Source organism: Protopterus annectens, chromosome 7.part0, assembly GCF_019279795.1.
Source record: "Protopterus annectens isolate FY-2018-M chromosome 7.part0, PAN1.0, whole genome shotgun sequence".
Classification (NCBI taxonomy): domain Eukaryota; kingdom Metazoa; phylum Chordata; order Ceratodontiformes; family Protopteridae; genus Protopterus; species Protopterus annectens.
Window position 1 is genome coordinate 1,254,139,402 of NC_056739.1, and position 22,028 is coordinate 1,254,161,429.

The window sequence follows — 22,028 nt, forward strand, 5'->3', positions numbered from 1 at the left end:
TAATAGTTTCTCTCCAGCTAGACACATCCTTTTTGGCCGCCTCATAAACCTTCCACTCAAAACTATATTTAAGTGGAAGAGAATTTACCGATGTTATGTGATCCTATCTCGCCTTCATTCTGTACTGATGGGTTCGGAGCAGATCCTTGGCTCCGACTCGGCACGCTATACTATAGAGCAAAGTCTCTTATTGGCTGAGCTATTCTATATCCCAGGATGCACCACCACTAATTCCCCAGATCTCGTTTGCCGCTTTACAAGCTAAGACGTAGTCTCCGACTTGGCTGAGCTAAGTGTTTCTTTTCTAAGATTTTTCTGTCAGGAAATTTCTTAAATTTGATCCAAAAGCTGTTTCAACAGCTAACGTTGTGGTTTGAGTGATTTTTTTGTGATTTTTGTGGTAAATTTGTCTTCAGGGAAAGGTTTCCGTTTAAGTTAGAGGGGCCTTCCCCTCGCGCGTGAGTGAGTCTTTTGTGTCAGTTTGTGGTGCCTTTTTGGTCCTTTTAGTTGGTCAAGTACCCGTTTTTAGTTAGAGGGTTCTTGAATCTGCTGTTATTTGAGTTTTTCTATTAGTGTAGTAATAGAGTTGGGCATTGCCTTATTCTTTCCTTCTACATTAGTGTGTAGTGACTGTGTACAATTATGTCTAAAGAACATAGACCATCGGGGTTTAAGAAATGTACCCGTTGCAGTTACAAGATGTCCATTACCGACGATCACTCCTTGTGCGTGTATTGTTTAGGCCCCAAACACCTTCAGGAGTCTTGTAGCGTTTGTCACGCTTTTTCCTCTCGGGTCCTCCAAGAGAGGAAGAATAAATTGATTTTAAAAGGGATTATCAAACCTAGTTTTGAGGAGGCTTTATCTTCCTCCTCTTCTCCCTCTAAGAAAAAGAAATAGTCGGCTCCGACCAGCCCGTCGGAACCGACCTCTAAGAAATCTCGTCAGGCTTCTCCATCAGCTCCACGGACTTCGGAGCCGAGGGCGGAACGGTCTGCCTCAATGCCTCCAGCCTCGACTCCTCTGGCTTCGGAGCCGACGGCTGGAGCTTCGAGAGGCGGGTCACCTTCATTGGCTCCGCTGATTTCGGAGCCGATTAGAGTTGCCCGCTCAGACTCTTCCCCTTCGGCGCCGAGGACCTCTTCGGCACCGAGGGAAATTACAATGGAGTCTCCTTCGGCACCGATATTGATCGAGACAATTTGGAGCCGGTCCCCCAGTCCTTCGGAGCCGGTGGAGAAGTCTACTCGGACCCGTTCGATCTCCTCCCGATCTTCCAAGATGTCGGATTCGGACATTGACAGGGTGCTCCAAACGCTGTTTCAGTCTCCAGTCTTCCAAAAGTTAGTTTCGGCTCCAGCCCAGTCGGCTCTGGAGCCGATGGTCCACCCTGTAGATTTGGTTCCTCCTCCAACAGCCTCGGCACCGTTGGAGTCGGTGCTGGTGGAGCCGATGGAGGTTCCCGGGTCGGCTCCGACCCTTACTCCTACCCCGGCCTTTGGGTCGGAGTTCGGTACACGGACCTCTTCGGTCGGCCCCGGGGGTGACGCTTCGGGACCGATGTTTTCGGTTCCGAGCCTCTCTCTCGGTGCGTCGGCTGCGGGAGTGCTGTCTGCTGTGGCTTTGGGGGTCGGACCGTCCCAGGATTCTGGGGGTCCAGCCTTTAGAGCCATGAGGAGTGCTTTGGCCAAATCTTCTTTGGCTACCTCCACAGTCTCACCAGCACCTTCCCTAGACATGGAGACTGGGTCCTTTGTAGTCCCCCTGTCTCAAGACAGCGGAGCCCTGAGGCCACCCCCATTGGGGGTTCCCCCCTTCCTGGAGGTCCCTCTGAAGAGTCTTCGAAGGAACCCCCAAGGAAAAGACAGTGCAAGAGGAAGCACGTTGACTCCCCTGACGAGTCTCTCACCTCGGACACCGATCTTGATGATGCGGAAGGGTCCCCCAAGTCGTCCTCGGATGATGTCTCCTTTGCGGACATCTTGGAAGTCCTCAAACAACGAGGCGGCTGGCAGACCAAACCCCCTTCCTCTGACGAGTCGGTGTTCCTCAAGGCCTTCGGGGCTCAGCCCTCCGCCTCCTGGGTGTCTCCGCCCTTTGATGAGCTCCTAGATTTGATCTCTCAAAGGGCGTGGGAACATCCAGACTCTGTGGAACCGGTGCCTGCTCGCCCTAACAAATTTCTGTCAGCACCCCCGGAAAAGGAATTTCTCACCAAGGGCGTGGCTGTAGATGCTCTGGTGGTGGCATCTGCTACCCAGCAAGATGTGGCAGAGGCTTCGACGTCCGTCCATCCCCCTAATAAGGAGTCTAGGAGCATGGACCGGTACGGGAGGCGCACCCTTACTTCAGCGGCCTTTACCTTAAGGTCTCTGAATTACCTGACGCACTTCACTAGACTTCAGAGGGATCTGATCAAGGAACTTTCAGATACCCTCTCTGGTAACCTACCTGAGCAGTTGGCCCAGACGATTAGCTCTCAGTTGGCTACTCTATCGTCGATATTGAACTTGTCCATGAGGCTCATTTCCTATGCAGCCGAGTGGGTGAGTAGAGCGGTGGGTACGGGTGTTGCTCTACGGAGACAAGCCTGGCTCCGCCTGTGTCATTTTGCGGAAGCCTTCAAGTCTTCCTTTGACGACGCTCCCTTTGATGGGTCCTCTTTGTTTGGACCCAAGGTAAAGGACACCTTGACCCGCTGTGAACAGGAGGGTAAGACTTTGACTGCCGTAGGGGCACGGTTTTCCTCCCCCTTTTGGCCTTATCCCAAGGCTAAAAGAGGAGGGAAAATGTGGTTCCGTAAATCTCAGAAGACTTGCCCCTCGCAGCAGGACGATCCCCCTTCTAGAGGCAGAGGAGGGGGAAATTTTTCAGGAAGACGCCGTCCCAGAGGCGGCAGAGGCCCCCGCAACACTGGAGACCGCGAGTCCTTTCGTGGCTCTTCAACCTTCCAGCATCCCTGAAGGATTGCCCGACTGCGCAGCTCCGGAGCCAGTCGGGGGTCGTTTTTCGAGGCACCTAAAGGCCTGAGAGAGAGTATCACTCGGGACCGATGGGTGCTCCGAATCATCGCCGGAGGTTACGTCATCCCCTTTTCGCACCCCCCCCCCCCGCCATCCAGAAAAATCCCGGACCCGCCACCCAGTCAACGGGATATTGCAGCCGTCGAAATTTCAAAGCTGCTTCAAAAAGGAGTCATCCAACCGGTCCCCATAGACCAGACCGGATAAGAGACTTACTCAAAATTCTTTTTGGTGCCAAAAAAGACCGGGGACTTGAGGCCCATTTTGGATCTCAGCAACCTAAATCGATCAGTCAAGAAGTCCAAGTTCTGGATGGTCACCTTACAATCCATTCTCCCGCTACTGGAGAAATGTGTTTGGATGTGCTCCATAGATCTCAAGGACGCCTATTATCACATTCTGATAGATCAGGCGTCCAGGAGACATTTGCACTTCAGCCTGGGAGACGGTCATTTCCAGTTCTGTGCACTGCCCTTTGGTCTCACCACAGCCCCCAGGGTGTTCATCAAATGTTTGGCGGTGGTGACTGCTCACCTGAGGAGTCTAGGATTCCAGGTGTTTCCGTATCTAGACGACTGGCTCCTAACTGCCACCTCCAGGCATCTACTATTACAGAACCTAGCAGCCACTATATAAGTCAGTGTTGCTGCCATCTCAGCGCATACGGTTTATCGGGGTAGAAATAGACTCAAAGCAAATGCGGGTCTATCTTCCTACAGAGAGAATAGAAACATTACAATCTCAAGTCCGAGCATTGCTCTTCAAACGCCGAGCCCCAGCAAGGATGGTCCTACAACTGTTGGGTTCCATGTCGGCTACCGTTCTCCTGGTGCCCTTAGCAAGATTGCACATGAGGATTCTCCAGTGGCTCCTGTTGGTCCAGTGGTCGTATCAGGATCTTCCTCTGTCACCACATTATAATCACGGAGACATGCAAACAGGACCTCCGTTGGTGGCTTCTCTCCTCCAACCTGGATCAGGGGCGACCCTTTGTTCCTCCTCCTCCAGTGGCCACTTTGACTACGGACACCTCCCAGACGGGGTGGGGGGGACATTATCTGGGCAGGTCAGTCCAAGGCAAGTGGCACCCCGATGAGAGTTCCCTACACATCAACATACTGGAGATGAGGGCGGTGCTTCTATCGCTTCAAGCACTACACAGCTACCTCCCCCAGGGTATGATTGCCGTTCAGTCCGACAACATGTCAGTAGTCTGGTACCTGAACAAGCAGGGAGGGACCAGGTCCTACCCCCTTTGCAGAGAGGCCATGAAAGTATGGAAATGGGCTGTTGCAACCAACCGTTTCTTGGTAGCAACACACATTCTGGGGAGATCCAATGTGATAGCCGACAGACTGAGCAGAACCATTCTCTCCCCGCACGAGTGGTCTCTGAACGACAGAGTAGCATCTCAGATCTTCAGAAGATGGGGAATTCCTTGTTGCGACCTCTTTGCAACTCCCCTCAACACGAAATGTCTACAGTTCTTCTCTCTCACCCCGGTTCCGGGGGGGGTTTCCCAAGGACGCCCTAGTCCAAACTTGGCCCACCGGCCTACTGTACACCTTTCCACCCGTTCCCCTTCTTCCCAGGGTGATCCAGAAAGCGATTCACTTGCAGTGCAAGATGATTTTAGTTGCCCCATATTGGCCTCGTCAAGTCTGGCTGCCATTTCTTCAGAAATACGCACTGGACGGTCCATGGTTCTTGGACCAAGTTCCAGATCTCTTGATCCACCAGTCGGGACAGCTTCATCAGTCCCTTCACTCATTGAGGTTAACAGCTTGGCTCCTCCACTTCCAACTATAGTCAGGAACCAGGTTTTGGACTCGGAAGTCATACATATCTTGTCCTCGGCCCACAAGAATTCGACTAAGAAGATGTATAATAGTAAATGGAAGAGATTTGCCATTTGGGCCCAACTCCGGGGATTAGATCCCATTACTGCCCCGGTGGCTGAAGTTTTGAAATTTTTAGCGTCCTTATTCAATCAAGGTTCTTCGGTCTCTACCATTAAGGTTCAATTAGCAGCTATTTCTAATTTTCATGAAAGTATAGACCCACCTTTGATGAGCAATAAGTTGTGTAAAGCCTTCATGAAAGGTGCTGGGCTGCTACAACCTCCAATTTCTCATCCTGCTCTGCCGTGGGATCTTAATTTCGTATTAGGTGCTTTGACCTCTTCCCCCTTCGAACCGGCAGCAACTTCTGACTTGAAATTTCTTTCCTGGAAGACTGCCTTTTTGGTGGCAATTACATCAGCCAGAAGAGTTTCGGAACTTCAAGCCCTATGTGTCAAACCGCCGTACCTGTTATTTTACAAGGATAGAGTATCCCTTAGGCCTAATCCGTCATTCGTTCCCAAAGTTTGTTCTAGTTTTTGTCTTCAACAGTCTTTGGAACTTCCAGTTTTCTTCCCCAACTACTCAGACAGAGCAGAATATATCTTCCACTCATTGGATGTTCACAGACAATTGCGTTTCTACTTAGATAGGACGCACCAAACACAGAAAACAGATCAGTTGTTTGTGTCCTTTTCAGATAATAAATTGGGCAAAGCCGTCACGAAGGTCACTATTGCCAAGTGGATCAGAGACTGTATCACTCATATTTATTTTCTTTCTAATAGAGAGCTTACAACCACTGTTAAAGCTCATTCTACAAGGGCTATGGCTACTTCAACAGCCTTTCATTCCAAGCTTGCCATTAGTGACATTTGTGCTGCGGCTACCTGGTCTTCTCCTCACACCTTTATTTCTCATTACAAATTGGATGTGGCATCTCGGGGGCGAGCTTCCTTCGGTTCCACAGTTCTCAGGAGTGTTTTCCAGTGAGCCACCCAGGAATCAGGTGCTAGGGACGCTGTCCCATCAGTACAGAATGTAGGCGAGATAGGATCACATAACATCTTTTAGTTATGTACTTACCATAACTTCAGATGTTTGGGATCCATCTCGCCTACATTCCTAATAACCCACCCTCCTTCCCCCTGCCTTGGAGATCAGAAGAGACCGGACAGTTCAAGTTCGACCGTTTCATCTTGAAACATCTGGCAATGTTATATCAGCAGTACATGTGTGTGTGCATGTGTGCGGACAAACAAGATCTGGGGAATTAGTGGTGGTGCATCCTGGGATATAGAATAGCTCAGCCAATAAGAGACTTCGCTCTATAGTGTAGCGTACAGAATGTAGGCGAGATGGATCCCAAACATCTGAAGTTATGGTAAGTACATAACTGAAAGTTTGGGCCCATGAAAAGCAAATTGATCCCTTTTCTGATTCCATAGAGCATGTTTTAGATTTTTTCTAGCCTCTCTGTTCAATGCTGGAGCTTCTCCTTTCACATCTGATTACAGTTGGTTGCAATCTCTAACTTAGGACCTGAACTTAGTACTACAAGCTGAAATACAGTCCCCCTTTGATCCCTCTGATCTAAAGTTTTTATTTTGGAAGACACTGTTTTTGCCACTAATTCCGCCAGGAGGATTTCAGAGATCCAGGCCTTATCGAAACTTCCTTATCTGATTTTCCATAAGGATAGTGCATGTTTACAAACAAAACCCCTCCTTTCTACCCAAGGTAGTATTGGAGGCTAATATTAATCAGACTATTAATGTACTGGTTTTCTTCCCAAATCATTCCAACAAAGGAGAGAGTATGCCTTGCATTTAATAGATGTCCATAGACAATTATGTTTCTGTCTTCACAGAACAAAGATACAAGACAATCAAGTCAATTGTTTGTCCAGTACAAAGTTAGGTAAAGCAGTCAGCAAGAGTACTCTCTCCAAGTGGCTGAAAGATAGCATTTCATTCATCTATGATGAGAATAAATTAACCTTGCCTAAGCCTGTCAAAGCACATTCTGCAAGGTTTTCCAGTCTAGAGCTTCAGTGGATGATATATGTGCAGCAGCTACTTGGGCTTCTCCCCATACCTTTATTACTCATTGCAAACTGGATTTGATCTCTAGGGGGAAGATCATCCTTTGACTCGATGGTGCTCGGGAATATTCTTCCATGAGTCCACCCAAGATTTTAGGCAGCTGGGGAACACTGTCCCATCTGTCAAGGATAAAATGAAGCTTGACAACATCAGATAAAGAAGTTATGTACTCACCATAAAGTTCCATCTGTGTTGTCTGTCTTCATTTATCCTCAACTTCCCTCCCTTCCATCCCCTGACCTTTAAAGATTCTTTTGGTGGAGTGGATCATATATCCCTTGAATTATGATTATTCAAGCACAGTAGATGAGGCTTCCATCTGGCTTACTTTCTATATGTGTACATATATGTATATATACATATATAATGTATATGTATGCGTGTCTCTCTCTCTCTATATATATATATATATATATATATATATATATGTGTGTGTGTGTGTGTGTGTGTTTCTATATATTCTGCAAACTTGATCTGAGGTAATTGAGAGAGAGAGAGAGAGAGAGAGAGAGAGAGGGATACTGGGTAGAGGTGAAGCTTGAGAGTGGCTGGTGCAAGCTGCAGTAACTGCTGAGATGGTTCCGATATCTGAACCGAACCCATCTGTCAAGGATAAATGACGATAGACAACACATATGGAATGTTATGGTCAGTACATAACTTCTTTTATATTTTACTTTTTGGGGCTGGCAAAGTCTATTAAAGTGTTTTTTTACCTGTGTTTTCATTGGGAAAAAGTGACTTTTTCCCACCTAAAATTTTCACCAGTTTGTGCTGTTTTCCACAGAAAGGAGACACAATTTTTGGCTGGACCATGGAAGAAACTTCTGGTCCCATGGTTGCTCCTCCTAAACACAAAAAGAGAAAAGTTAAGCAACCCGCATTTGCCACCACAGAAGGCTAGCAATTTCCATAAGCTGCATGTGGGTGACTGTGCTGTGGCCACAACTGGTTCCTCAGACCACTCATCTTTTACCTGGTTTCCCTCATTTGTAACACCTACAGCCACTGTGGACTACGGTTAGCCATGTCCTCTGTGACTTTTGGAATCCCCTCCGTGAGCAAGGGAGAGCCAGTTGTGATGGTTTTGTGAGAGGGAGTTAGGGGTAAGTCTCATCTCTTTAGTCTTAATGCTGTACTCATCCCTGGGGAAGATGCTGCTGCCATTTACATTTGTGGTCCCATTTTTACTGTGAAAAAGAAACCAGAAACTAAACATTTATCTGCTCCTGCTCAAATGCCCTGAACAGGAGTGGTTTACTACAAATGGCTCAGGGATCAAGTCAGGCTACTGATCCTTCTTATAAGATGATTTCTATTGAGATGTCTGTTTTCCTGGGGAGTTAGAGAGAGACATTCAAGATTTTGCATCAGGACAGAAAAATGAACGGACAGATGCAGAATTTTCTCCTCAAATTTCTGATTCAGATGAGAGCAGTGGGTCTGGTGGGGAATTTCTTTCTCTGAGACTATTTCTAGAATGTCAGTCTTCACAGTGGGAGAATGCTGACGTTTCTCAGTTTCTCATAAAATACTATGAGCTGTTACAAACAGAATTTCCAGAAGCATCTCCTATTCCTCCAGTGCTGTCAGAACTGGACGATGCGTGTGTCACTGCCTGCGATGTTCCTGATAGTCAGCTACTGCCTTTATAAAAGCAGATTCAAATTTATTAAGTTCCTCAGTCTTTTAAAATTTTATGTACTCATCCCAAACCTGACCCAGCAGCTATAGCTTTCGTTAATCCTACTGCTGCTAAACCTTTGGTTAGTTCCAATCCTACTCATACTGACAAGGGTGGAAGATTATTGATAACTATGGGGAAAACGTGTATGCTTCTGCAATTTTGATTTTCATAATTTTGAATAGGCATGCTCATGTTAAAATGTATTCTAATTGTGGAAGTGTGAGGAATGTTTTGTCTGCAGTTTCTTGTTGTGAGGAAAAATCTGCTTTGAATGGTTTAGTTTCTTCTATTTCACAGTTTACAACTCATTGTTTAAAGTTTTTGTATGATTCTGTTGATACTCTTCCAGGACTATAGCCACTGGTACTATTTTGAATAGTTTTGCCTGGCATTCTCAGAACTTCTCAGAAGATGTGAAAAATAAGATTTTAAATTATTTTGATAGAAATTTAATTTTTGGTCCCTCTACTAATCTCTCAAATTCTTTCAGCCCTCCTTTTTTCATATTTTCCAAGGGATTCTCAAATCCCTTATTGAATTTTGGCAAGAAACAAAGTAGTCTCGCAAAGTGCTTGTTAACAGACATTTAAGAAGCAATGACAAGAGGGTTCCAAAAAGAAGACAGGAATCCCCCACAACAAAGGACAGTCCAAAAAGTCAGAATGACTATTTAAGGGGCCATGCCTCCAGTACTCCTTTTTCCATTCTAGAAAATTTGAATCTCCACTTCTCTCTTTGGCAACAGATAGCTTCTCTCAAATGAGTTCTGAAGATACTTAATCAAGGTTACAGATGACAATGAGAATAAATTCCTCCTTTTCAGGGTGTAATTCCTCATCCATCAGACTAGACTCCTCTTTCCCCCCTGCCTTTCAGCATCTGTTGTGTCAGGGAGTAATAGAGCCAGTTCCTCCTTCCCAGTTTGGGAAGGGTTTTTATTCAGTGGTGTTTTTTGATGCCAGAGAAAGAAAATGCTTGGGGACTAGTTCTGGATCTTTCTTTCCTAAACAAATTTGAAATATTGCCCAAGATCAAAATGTCACTTCACAACCTGTTTAACCTCCTGTTCCTCATGTATGTTTTCTGGTAATATCAGATTTAAAGGATGCTTGTCACATCCCTACTTATCCAGATTTCAATATTTTTTTAAAGTTGAGTGAGTGGATCGCATTATCATTTCTCTACCCTACCATTTGGATTATCCACTGCACAAGAATGTTCACAAAGTGTATAGCTCGTTACAGCTCATTGCATAGACTACAGGGTATCCACAATGTTCCATATTTAGACAACTTGCTTATCTTTGCACAGTCTTTTTCAAAGTGCTGGGGATCTCTGTCATGGGTGAGAGATCTCTTGCACAAGCTGGGATTCCAAGAAAACATTCAAAAGTCTATTTTGACTTCATCACATAGTATTGTGTTCCTGGAGAGTCTGCTAGACACCCATGTTCAAGGAGCTTTTCTTCCACAGGAAACTTAGATCTGTATCTAGATTTATTTCTTGGGTTTTCCAAACAGACTTCGGTCTCTGCAAGAAAATCTGTCAGGATTTTGAGTCTCATGGCATCGATGATTCTTATGATACCCTGGGCAAAACTCCGCATGAGAAGCTTGCAGTGGTATCTGAAGATTGTCTGATCCAAGCATCAACACCCATTATCGTTTCCAAGCCCAGTTCTGGGATTTGTCAGAAGAGAAATTATTGGTGAATATAACAAATATTCCTAAATCCATGTCCCTCTGGAGAACTAATCGTACTTTTTGCCTAAAGTGGTATCTGAGTTTTCTTTAAGCTAAATTATCCATCTCTGTTTTCTTTTCTGAATCCAAAAACGAGATAGGATACTCCATACCTTGGATGTCCACAGATAACTCCGATACTATCTTGTCTGAAAATAAATCTTTCAGAACTTTGGATCAGTTATCAATTTCTTGTGAACGTAAGATGGGACACCCTTTGTTTTAAATGGACCATTTCCAAATGGTTATATCAGGCCATTACCTTTTATTCTCATCACAACAAAATTATTCCAAGCAGGATAAGGCTCCGGGCCTTTGCTTCATCTGTCTTTTAGGAAATAGTCAGATTCTAGAAGTTAGCTAGAAGCAACAACTTGGTCCTCTGTATATACTTTTGCAAAGCACTACAAGCTTGATTCCTTGTGTAGGTTTAGATCAGGTTCTGCTAGGACCTTTCTGCAGGGGCTCTTGGACTCTTTCCCTTCCACCTCTCAAATGTTATAAGCTAGGGCAATCCACCCATATAATTAAGGCTGCTGCCTCAGTGATCAGTATGGTGAACATAGTACAGTTTTATGAGTAAACTTCCCATAATAGTAGATGTTCAAATAATCACTGCTGCAGTAGCCATTCCCTCCCTTCCCACTTTTTTTTACTCTTTTGCCAGGGTACTTATATGTATGGATTTTTACTCTTAGCTATGTTGTGTCAGGGCTCAGCCTCCCTCTTTCAGTTGACATGAAACCTGTGAAGGGCTTGGAGCTCAAACCTGTCTTTTAGGCAGCTCAGCTCAAGCTGTCTAACAGCTTCAGCACATGGAAGGTGCCCTGTAGTTTTGGAAGCTGGATGGCAGTTGTATCCTTGGCGGGATACGACTCATATCACTAAGGCTATTCCAGCAGTGATCATTCAAACATCTACTGTTATGGTAAGTTTATTTACACACAGCTGTACTTTCTCAATAATCCAACAAATCTTGTTCCTGTGGTTAGCAACATGTAACGTCCTTCCTGATAGAGTTAAGGTTCACTCTGTCTTTGCAGCATCCATTTTTTAACAAAGTACCCATGCAGAATATCTGTGTAGCCTTTACCTAACTTGTTCTCTTCAGGATTGGAACTGGCCTGAAGGACGAATACTAGTGCATATTATTGTGACTTCAGCAAGAACCTGCTACTGTAGAGTAATTTGTTTTGCCAAGTCTCTCTTTCACTGTTCTTTGTTTTCCTCTCAGGCTGAATCAGAGAAAGTAAAAAGTGATACTGCAGCATTTGATAGCACCATTAAAACAAACTTCATAGAACGATCTGATCTGGACTTTGCAGAACAATTGTGGTGCATAATGAGAAAGAGTAAGTACAATTATTTTATTTTCATTTTACATTTGTTGACCAGGATAGTCCAACTGGATGCATGTCCATTTTCAGCGGAGGCCCGGGGAGAAAAGCTCCAAGGGTAAGCAGATATAGCATTACATAATACCAGCATTACATATTATATTACAAACAGACTATTACAAATATAAAAGTAAGCTTGTCATGGATACTTTGCAACTGTTAACACTTTAACACACTGTCAGAAATATTAGTTGTGATTTTATTTTTACAAGGCATCTTTTATAGTTTTTTTTGTAGATTTACTGTAATTTGTCACTATGTTGTATTTGCTTTATTTATGCATTTTGTAATAAGCCTGATTCCACATTAAAAATAGTCACATAGCTCATTCTTTGGTGCAGTCACAATTTTGAGACTCTTCCATGCAAGACTCAAAACTTCGAAAATGTATGAGCAGCCCGCAGAACATAACAGCAAAGTACAAAACTTATTCTTATACCTAAAGAAGCATTTTTTTGCAGGGCAGCAAGATCCCTTGCACTCACTGTATGGGGACCTGTACCCGCCATTTCTGCAATTTATATATACAGCATTGCTGTACTCCTAGGAAGAGACCGCTCTAGGTGATGCAGCAGTTTGAGTTGGTATGTATTTTAGTCACACTTTAATTTACATTGTTCTAAGGACTGCAATTGTGGTCTTGAACATATGGTGGAAACCCAGGTTCCTCTTCTGGTTCAGTTTCCTACAGTGAGAAATTCACTTCCTTTTCTGCATCCTACTGATTATTTTACCAATATGAGTCATGCCTTTCACACGCTTTTCCCATGCAGGTGTTTTGAGGTTAAGGATTCAGGACCTTTAATCTCACACAGTACAAAGTATGAATTTGAGCTTGGAGAGCTGCTCCTTTGAGCCTCTGTCTCTCTGACATGACTTGCAAGTGAGGACTATTCTGTAACTGATGTTTTTATTTGAGAGGGGTTGAAGGCGGATACATTAACGAATGCAGCCAGTAAGTGAATTTTGCCTTAAGACCATTGTCAGAAAGCAAGCTACTGAAATTTATTAGTGGCAGACAAAACAAGCAGCATTTAAGTTTTTTTTTTTTTGATAATTTGCAAGTGACTAATGACAATTTAGTTTTAAAAAATCATTGTCAGTTAAACTTGAGCAACTCTAAGAAGTCTTGATTTATTTCAGCCTTATTGACTTTTCATGAGTTGCAGATGCTACTTTACTGACCTAGCAGAAGGTGAAAAAAAAAGCTGCACCTGTTTCTGCTGTAAAGAATCCATCACCAAACCAGGACCTTATTTTATGATTTTGGCCTTCTTGATCTCCCTTTGAGCCAGCCTCCTTGATGGTGCTTTAAGTTTTTGTTTTTTTGTTTTTTTTTTAAGTTACATTTTTAGAGAGACTCATTTTTGCCAGAAGGATCTCAAAGCTGCAAGTTCTGTCAAATATTGATATGTAAGGAAATCTCTGTCATCTTTTTTTCTCTCCAGGATGGCCTGCGATGTTATTCTAAACTAGTCTGTCTATCTTACAGGCTTTCCACATAATCCTGTTGTGTGTGATGGGTGTAATACTTGGTTCCAATCAAAGGCATGTGTGTTCTCCTTGTCAAGACAAAGATTATTGCAAGCTTCCATATTAGGCTAGTCTTGCATTCCCACCCCTAGGTAGGGAGAGGAAAGTAGTGGTCAATTTGTCTACTTACCCATGATGGTTTACTTAAATTGGATTACTTTGCTTAGAATAGAAATGTTGAGACCCACTGCTAGAACTTGGCCTTGAGTAGTGACGTTTGTCAGTGATTGCCTAGTGACTGGGTGACCCACACAGCTTGTTTGGGGTACTATGTGGGCTAGCATCTGCAAGGGGTTAGGTGCAATTCCCAGATGAGCATTTGGCAGGAGCACAACAGAGTAAGAATAGCTGGACGTTGGTGGTGGAAGCTGGTTCTTGAAACTGGGAGTGTCACCTCGCTGCTTGAGGAGGAGGCAAGAGTTTTATGTCAGAAATTATCATCTAGATACATTTTTAATCACCTTTATTAAATTAGAAGTTAAGGCATAAGCAGGCATTAACAGAAAAAAAAAACATTTTAATATTTCCATTTAAATATGATACACATCACATATATTTTCTTCACTACAATCATTAGCTGAACATTACAAAAATTGCTGAATTCCTGCCTTCCCTTAAACTCACTTCTGCTGAGCATTATTATGCATGAATTGTTCTTACAATTTCCATTACCTCTATGTAATTTTCTCCTTTCCATTTCTAAAGATCCCTGTTCCAATTCTTTTATCATGTTCAGTTCCTCAAATGCAGTCGATGTAAACTTTGATTTCCGTTTTCTAGTAACTGCTTTTTGGCAACCAACAGAATTAAACTTAATAAGGCCTTACTATGTCTAGCAGTTTGGATACTGTATCTCAGCTCAAAAGAATCGCTTCCTTACTTAAAGCAATTTGCTCACCCAATATTTTTGAGAGCACTCTGAAGGGAATTTATAAATCTGCCAACTCGTTACATTTCCAGAACATATGTTCCCAGTTACCTCTTTCTTCTCCATCACACCTCCAACATTTACCGTCTACCTCAGGAATAATTCTTTGAAGTTTGCTTGGCATATAAAAATACCTATGTAAACACTTCTGACCTTGGTTGCATACTTGGGAACCATGCAAATGTCTTCCCATTGTTTTCTTGTAAATTGCTTTTCTAGTCCATCTTCCTAATCTTTTCAAAACTCCTGTGATTGATTCTTATAGTTATCATGCAATATTTTATATGCTCTACTAATTATCCCTTTTTAACAGTTGCTTCTTTTCTAGGTTCAACTAAAACTCTACCAAAGCAGGTCTATCATCTAGTTAAACTTTCTTTTCTCTACAGATAGCATTGGTTTCTAGAGACAGATTTCTTGGTTGAGGTGGTGTCTCCAACTCCAATATTGCCCCTAGAGAAAGGCCTCAGAAATGGTATAAGTATTCTTCCAAGGGCCCAGTTGGATGTTGAACAGCTGGAGTTGGTGACAGCAGAAGATAGATTTACCTCAGTGGAACTGTGAGTTACAGAAAGGAAAACTTAGATGATTGTATATCTGCACTTAGCAGGTATTTAGCCTTCTTGGAGATCATTGGTGCAGTTCTTTTTTTTTTCCAAACAATTTCATTTATCACATTATGAATTTGCAACATGAGTTAATTTATATTAATAACAAAGAAAAATTAAATATCACTAAGATTTTCTATTGCCATGTACATGCATTGTATGTACACTTTCCATTGGCATCTATTTGAACATTTCTTTGTATATGTTCCCAAATGCACCATTTCTTTTTGTATTACTTCCTCCATCTTTTAATTACCAAATCTTTTGTTTGTTTTATAATATTCAGTATTTCATTAACATTACTAACCGTAATGATATAGTCAATAACATTATTTTCTTGATTAGTATAATATGCACCCCCAAAGAACTGTCAGGACATTCTGTTGGGAGTCCTTAAGTTCTGTTAACTTACTAAAAAATTGTTTCTAGTTTCCTCTTTCATTCCCTTCACATATCCTACATCTGCTCTCTGCTCAAGGAAAAGTCCTCTGAAGTCTTAGGAGTACACAAGTTCCTTTGTAAACATTTCCAAGCAAATGGCTTGACTATTTTGGACTTTGTAGCTCACCTAGAAGCCTTACAGAGTTCTTCCAATTGTTCTTTTGTAATTTTTGTTGTGCTAATCTTTCCTTGGTCTTTCCTAATCTCCTGTAACTGCTTCTTCTATTTATCATGTAATGTTTTATAAGCCTTACTTATTATTCCTTTCATGATAGCATCTTATGTTCTTGCTTCCTCTAAAATCCCATGCTAAAGCTGGTCTTTTATTTAATACTCCCTCTCCGTTTCTCTGTCTTTCTCTGCCAGTATTCTATCAACTGTCCTTGATGCAGAAAGTAAGCTGTGAGCTGCAAGTGATACATCTGCTTGTTTTCTTCCCAATCTGTCACTTTTCCCTTATAACTTGTTTGCTTCCTGTAACACAGCCCCTTTGTTAGTTTCCTCTAATTAATTTCTGCCATCTGTTATGTATTTTCTGTGCTATTATCTGTATGTATTCCTCTTGGCAGAATGCCCTTTCTCCAGTCCTTTGCTGGTTAAGTCATTACAATTCTATCTGCTATTTTTATCCATTTTTACCTTGGGGTCTTGTTTTCACAATCCTAACCTCTCCGCATTCCTTGTACTTCCATCTTGCACCATCGTCATCTTTTTCCACTTTGATCTGACAAGTCTCATTTGCATTACTTTAAATTATCCCTTCAAGTTGGGTAGTCTTGAATTTTCTGGTTCAGTAGAAAGAACCCTTATGTCCTCTCTTGCCCTCTTCTTAACCAAATGAATTCCTTCAGCTGTTTGTCCTCTGGCTGATAAAAGGATGACTAGCCTATGTACAGGACCAACGAAACTAAAAGGATTTTCACTGCCTGCATCTCATTGTCCATGGCCATTAATTTCCAGTCTGTTACACTTTTTAATTATTTCACCTGATCTCTTTTCACATATCTTTAGCTGCCACAGTAAAATCCTTTTTAATCCATACACCTACATATTTCATCTTTTCATGGCCCCCTCATAAATATTCATTGTTGAACTAGTTCATGTATAGGTACATAAGTTAGTGCTATAGCCTGCATTTTACCTTCTTTTATTTTATACATTGAAAATACTTCAAGCTGTTTTAAAATATCCCACAGCATCCTAATGGTCATGTTCAAGATGTCAGGTATGTAATATCCCCAGAGTTTGTTGTTCTTAACTACCACATCAATTGTATTCCTGAATTTGTGAATCCCTTATATTTTTAGCTAAAGGCTTCAAGTGTCTTGAAAACAGGAGAGGGGAAGAGCACGTCTCTGCCTGGTCCCTCTAAACTTAAGTTGTCAGAAAAGTCTCTTCCCTCTTTAGTTTTGCCTTTCTCTCATCATATATTTTCTACCATAGGTGCAGTTTTTGAGAATAACAGATTCTTGGAAGATTGTGATTGTGTGGAATAGGTTGTTTTATCAAAATTTGAATGGTGCATTGCTGTTAGACTTGTGTACTGATTATGGCTTGCCCATCATAAACACTTATGTTTGATCACAAGGCTGCTTATGAGTGAATGTGCTACAACTGGATATTTGGCGAAAGGTCAGTGATGGAGTTTGCAGCTATGTCAAATGATCTGAGGCCTTTATGTAGTGTACAGGACACTCAAGGCAAGAGCTGCTGAGTTGTGAACTGATTACTACTTTATAATGAACTGGGACAGATGGCAAGGATAGCAGCTGAACAGATTTAGGAAACCCAAATATGCTGTGAGGGTATGCTGGGGACATCTAGCAAATGCTTCTTTGTGGAATGTCTAGTCCTATCCGTGGCAGAGTTTGTCACCTATCCAGGGGGAGGTAGGATGCACAGAGTTCAAATGGACCCTTTTCAAGATATCAAGCTAAAGAAAGAAACATTTTCAATACAATGCTGGGTGGTAGGGGTTCAATATTTGACCAGTAGAGTCCAACAAGTCAGGAAGACTGTAATTGTGACAGTCTGTGAAATGAAATTGATGAAGTCATAGAAAGTGACTTGAGTAGCATCAAAGGGTTCAGTTCTGGCAAACCTCACAGTGACTCAGTAATAGTGAGCAGGACATTGCCAGGCTGCTCTTAGTAAAGGTGGAGAATTGCTGCCCTGGACTGGGACTTTGATAGAAGTGGAAGTAACATTTGAGAAACTCTAGTCTGGTGGACATGTCCCTGTGTTTGGAAGCAGTTTGAAACTGCTTATGTGACTGGAAACAATATGTACATGAGATCACTGCACTGATTAAACTACTCTGTATTGATCAGGCTGCAGGTATAGATGAGATTTAGCCAGAAATGTTGAAGATTCTGAATGTTGTTGGGGGTGTTGTAGTTAATGTGCCTTTTTTAATGTTGCATGGAAGGCAGGGAAAAGGAAAGTACCTCTGGACTGGCATACCTGGGTTACCAGTTCCCATTTTTTAAAAAGGGGGACAAGAGGTTGTAGAGGTTTTACATTCCTCAAAATAAGAAAACCTGTGCCAGGGTACTGAAAAGGAGGCTTCATCTGATAGCTGAAACTTTGATCCAGGAGAAGCAAAGCTGGTTTGATTCTGTCTGTAGAACAATTCTTGAAACTTGCACGGATATCAGAGGGGTCTTGGCCGTTTGACACACATATGTTTAGCAGACTGTAAAATTCATATGGCAGAGAATTCTGAAATGTCTTTTAGGTGGAACAGCAAAATGGGGATGTTTTTTGTTTCACTGTTGCAGTCATCACATGTGGGTTATCCCTGCCAGGGTAGCCCCCTGCCGGCCCGAATACCAGAGGCTTAGTATTTCTGTGTCTGTCACTGTCGCTTTGACTGACGTCAGGTCGTCAGTAATATAAAGTAAGGCAGCCGATGCCATTACATCAGTCTTTCTTGCCAAGGAGCCCAAAGTAGAAGCAGTTTGCACGAGTGCCGGTCATCCGCTACCTGAGTTTCGTCTTCCGAATTGAAGCTGAAGTCTTCTAAAGCTTAAGTACCCCATTGGGGATCCTTTTTTCTTGCACTAACCAATGTCAGAAAAGTGAACAATTGTCTCGCCTGTGAAAAGCAAATACCACACAGAGACTTTTTTACTGCGCACTTGCTTAGGCCCAGACCACAACGTCCCCTGCTGTCGCCTCTGTGCTTTGTTCGATGCTAGAACCGTCCATCGTCGGGCCCTTATTGCAGCTATATATTTTCGCTTACAGTCCTCAAACTCTGATATGGCTTCGGTAAGCCATCCGACAGGCAATCTTCCAAAAAAACGTAAAGATAAAGACAGAGAGACAGATGGCACAGGTCCAAACCTACAGACGGCGCTTCCGTTAAGCTAGTCGTCAATTCTCCAGTCCTCAGTGAGGCACTTTCGCAGCCCCGATGCCCACTTCTGTTGATTTGCAGGCCGCTACTGAGACCCTTTTGGAGTGTGGTATGCCGTAAAACTCTTCGACTAAGGATCCTGGGGTCGTCTCTACCTTAGATGGGTCTGGAGCTGCTGAGCAGGCACCGGCTTCCGAGGAAATCCTTTGTGCTACTGATTCTCGACACAAACCAACGTCTTCTTTCGCGACTACCATTCTTTCATAAACTACTGAGTTTCTTATGCCCAGAGTATGAACCACACCCAAGAAACAGACGACCCAATCTCAGGCACCTGCTTCCTTGCCTCAGTCTCAAATACTTAAAATGGTGGAAGACCTTATGATTCTGATCAGGGGAAGCCAAGCTACCCCCTCCAAAAGTAAAAGAGATCTGTCCCCTGTAGTTTTGTCTGAACAAGAGTCAAATGACTCTGATGCATCTGAATATGAAAACATTCAACCCCTCTCTACTTATGAGGATTCTGATGCAGAGGATTCTATCCCTTTCCCCTCTCCCCCAGAGGATTTTTCCTTTGGGGAAACCCTTTATACTTTAAGGGAGCATCTCCAAATGGAGAGTCAGGACTACCCTCAGTCTAAAAAGAGACTCAGGGAATTCTTAGATCTTCCACAGCACAGACCCTTGGCCATCCCCCTAGTACTGGATGTTGTGGAGGATGCTTTCCTGGAATCCAGCTTGACTCCTGCTACCCTCCCTCCTGCACCCAGAAAACCAGACAGGTACTATAGAATCCCTGCCTCACAAATTTCTTTTTAGAAATCCTACTGCTGACCCTGAGGTAATTTCTCAAGGGCCTAAAGGGATTAAAGCAACCTCTGCTAAGAATCCCACCCCCTCAGATAGGGATTCCCGAGCACTAGACAGATGGGGTAAAAAAGTATGCACCTTCAGCTACTCTTGCTATCAGGGCACTAAATTGTTGGTTCCATATGCTAAAATTTCAGCAACATACCCTGGAATGCCTCAAAAAAAAATGTCTTCCTTTCCTGCTTGTGCAGAATCTAAAGAGCTACAAGAGTTAATGCATTCTGTAAGTCAAGTAACTAAACACACCTTGCACTGTGGTTTTGATGCCCTAGAAGCTTCTTGCAGGGCAGCAGTCACAGGATCTGTCATTAGAAGGCATGCATGGCTTAAGGAACAGTCCTTGCCAGACCATGTCAAATCTAAATTGTTGGGGGCCCCCTTGCACAAAGACAACTTATTTGGCACTAAGGCAGAAGAGGTCTTAAAAGGATGGAAGAAAAAGCAAAATCTATGCAGACAGTTAAGGATTTCTTACAGGTCCAGCCACCCAGGTTCAGCAGGCATTGTCCCACCAAGCACTGGTCCTTTTCTGCTCCCACTAAGCCAGCCCAGCTCAGACCCCAAGGAACCAGACCCCTCAGACAGCAGACACAGGGAATGCAGAGTTATAAGCAGTGGACTATCTCCACTTTAAAACCAGGGAGTTCTAAGCCACCCCCTTATGGTAAGAACTCACAATGACTCACCTCCCCCACCCCGTCCCTCTGCCCACCTTCACTTACCCCTAGGAGGAAAACCCTCCTTTCACGCAAGTACCTGGGCCACCATTCCCAACGACCGCTGGGTTCTCAACATAGTGTCCCAGGGATATAGATTTTATTTCCACACCCTTCCTACCCCAAAAGGGTTCCCAGATTTACCTCCAAACCAGTGGGCAGAGGTGCAAAAACAAGTCCTTTCCCTGCTCTCTATGAGGGCAGTAGAGCACATTCCTGCAGAACAGCGAGGCCAAGGTTTCTACTCCAGCATTTTTCTGGTACCCAGAAAAGAGGGCACCTGGCGCCCCATCCTCAATCTATCTATTCTAAATATCTTCCTGGTGATCCCAAAATTCAAAATGCTCACCCTCCAGCAGCTGCTACCCATGCTCTCCAAGGATGCTTGGCTAGCCACTCTAGATTTAAAAGAGGCCTACCTGCATATTTCTGTCAGGGAATCATGCAAGAAATATCTCTGTTTCAGGGCAGGATCTCAGCACTTTCAGTTCTCTCTGCTTCCCTTTGACTTATGTACTGCTCCCAGGGTTTTCACAAAAGGTCTGGCACTGGCCATTACCTCTTGCAGACAAAGGAATATCCAGATTTACCCATACTTAGATGACTGCCTAATTCAGGCAGACAGCCAGGAAAAGCAGCTCAAGCACCTGGCCTTTGTAAAGTCCCTACTAACCTCCCTAAGGTACACAGTCAATGAAAAGAAATCCAAACAGGTGCCCACCCAAAGGATTGTATTCCTGGGAGCAAGCCTGGACACAGCATCTCAGATGGCATTCCTTACACCAGAAAAGCAACATTTCCTGACAGCCTACTTCTCTCAACTAGCCATCAGACCCCAGCTATCTGCAAGGAAGATCCTGCAAGCTCTGGGGTTCATGGCATCTTGCATACTACTCATTCCATATGAGGAAACTTCAATGGTACCTAAAAAGCCTTTGGTGTCAACACTCTCAAGACCTGGAGACTCTTTTTTACCTGTAATTCCTTGCCTCCGAAAAAATTTTGTTTGGTGGGCAACAGCATGCTCCCACAACAAGGGACTACCTTTCTCACCACCACCACCACCCAGACCCTTACCACAGATGCATCAGACTATGCCTGGGTGCACACCTGGATGGCAGCTGCACACAGGGCCAGTGGAGCCTACTGCAAATCCCTCTGCACATCTACCAAAAAGAGATGATGGCTTTCCAGCATGCCTTGATAGCTTTCAAGCCCCTTCTCCCCCCCAGGGGCCCTCTTGATCAAAACAGGCAACACCACTGTAATGTGGTATAGCAAAAAGCAGGGAGGGACTCACTCCTACCCTCTATGCAGGCTCGCCATGACCCTTTGTCACACAGCCTCTGCCATGCAACTCCACCTGTTAGCACAATTCCTACCAGGTTCTCTCAACTCTCTGGCAGACCAATTAAGCAGAAATCTTCTGGACCAACACGAGTGGCAGCTCAACTGAAGAACCTTCACCCTAATAACTCAGAAATGGGGCACCCCGAAGGTTGACCTCTTTGCCTCCCACACCAACCATCAGCTCAGCAAATTCTGCACCAGGGAGCATCACTGCATGGCTTGGAAAGTGGATGCCCTGTCCTTCCCCTGGGTCAATCTGTAGGTCTGTGCCTTTTCTCCACTACCTCTCATCCCCAGGTAACTGCTCAAAAAAAGAGGAGGAAAAACTAAGGACAATACTTGTAGGTCCAGACTGTCCTCACCAGCACTGGAAACCTTGCTGCGCAGCCTGTCCCCACTGCCACCATGGCATCTTCCTCATATTCC

General features: G+C 43.7%; 1 protein-coding gene across 1 annotated transcript in view; it reads left to right on the forward strand.

Annotated features, from left to right (window-relative positions):
* ZWILCH (zwilch kinetochore protein) overlaps nt 1-22,028 on the forward strand; it is a 1,326,642-nt gene that overhangs the window by 804,999 nt on the left and 499,615 nt on the right. Inside the window, exon 11 of the mRNA XM_044077868.1 lies at nt 11,633-11,750. Within this exon, the coding sequence (XP_043933803.1) occupies nt 11,633-11,750 (118 nt within the window). The remainder of the gene's footprint in view (nt 1-11,632; nt 11,751-22,028) is intronic.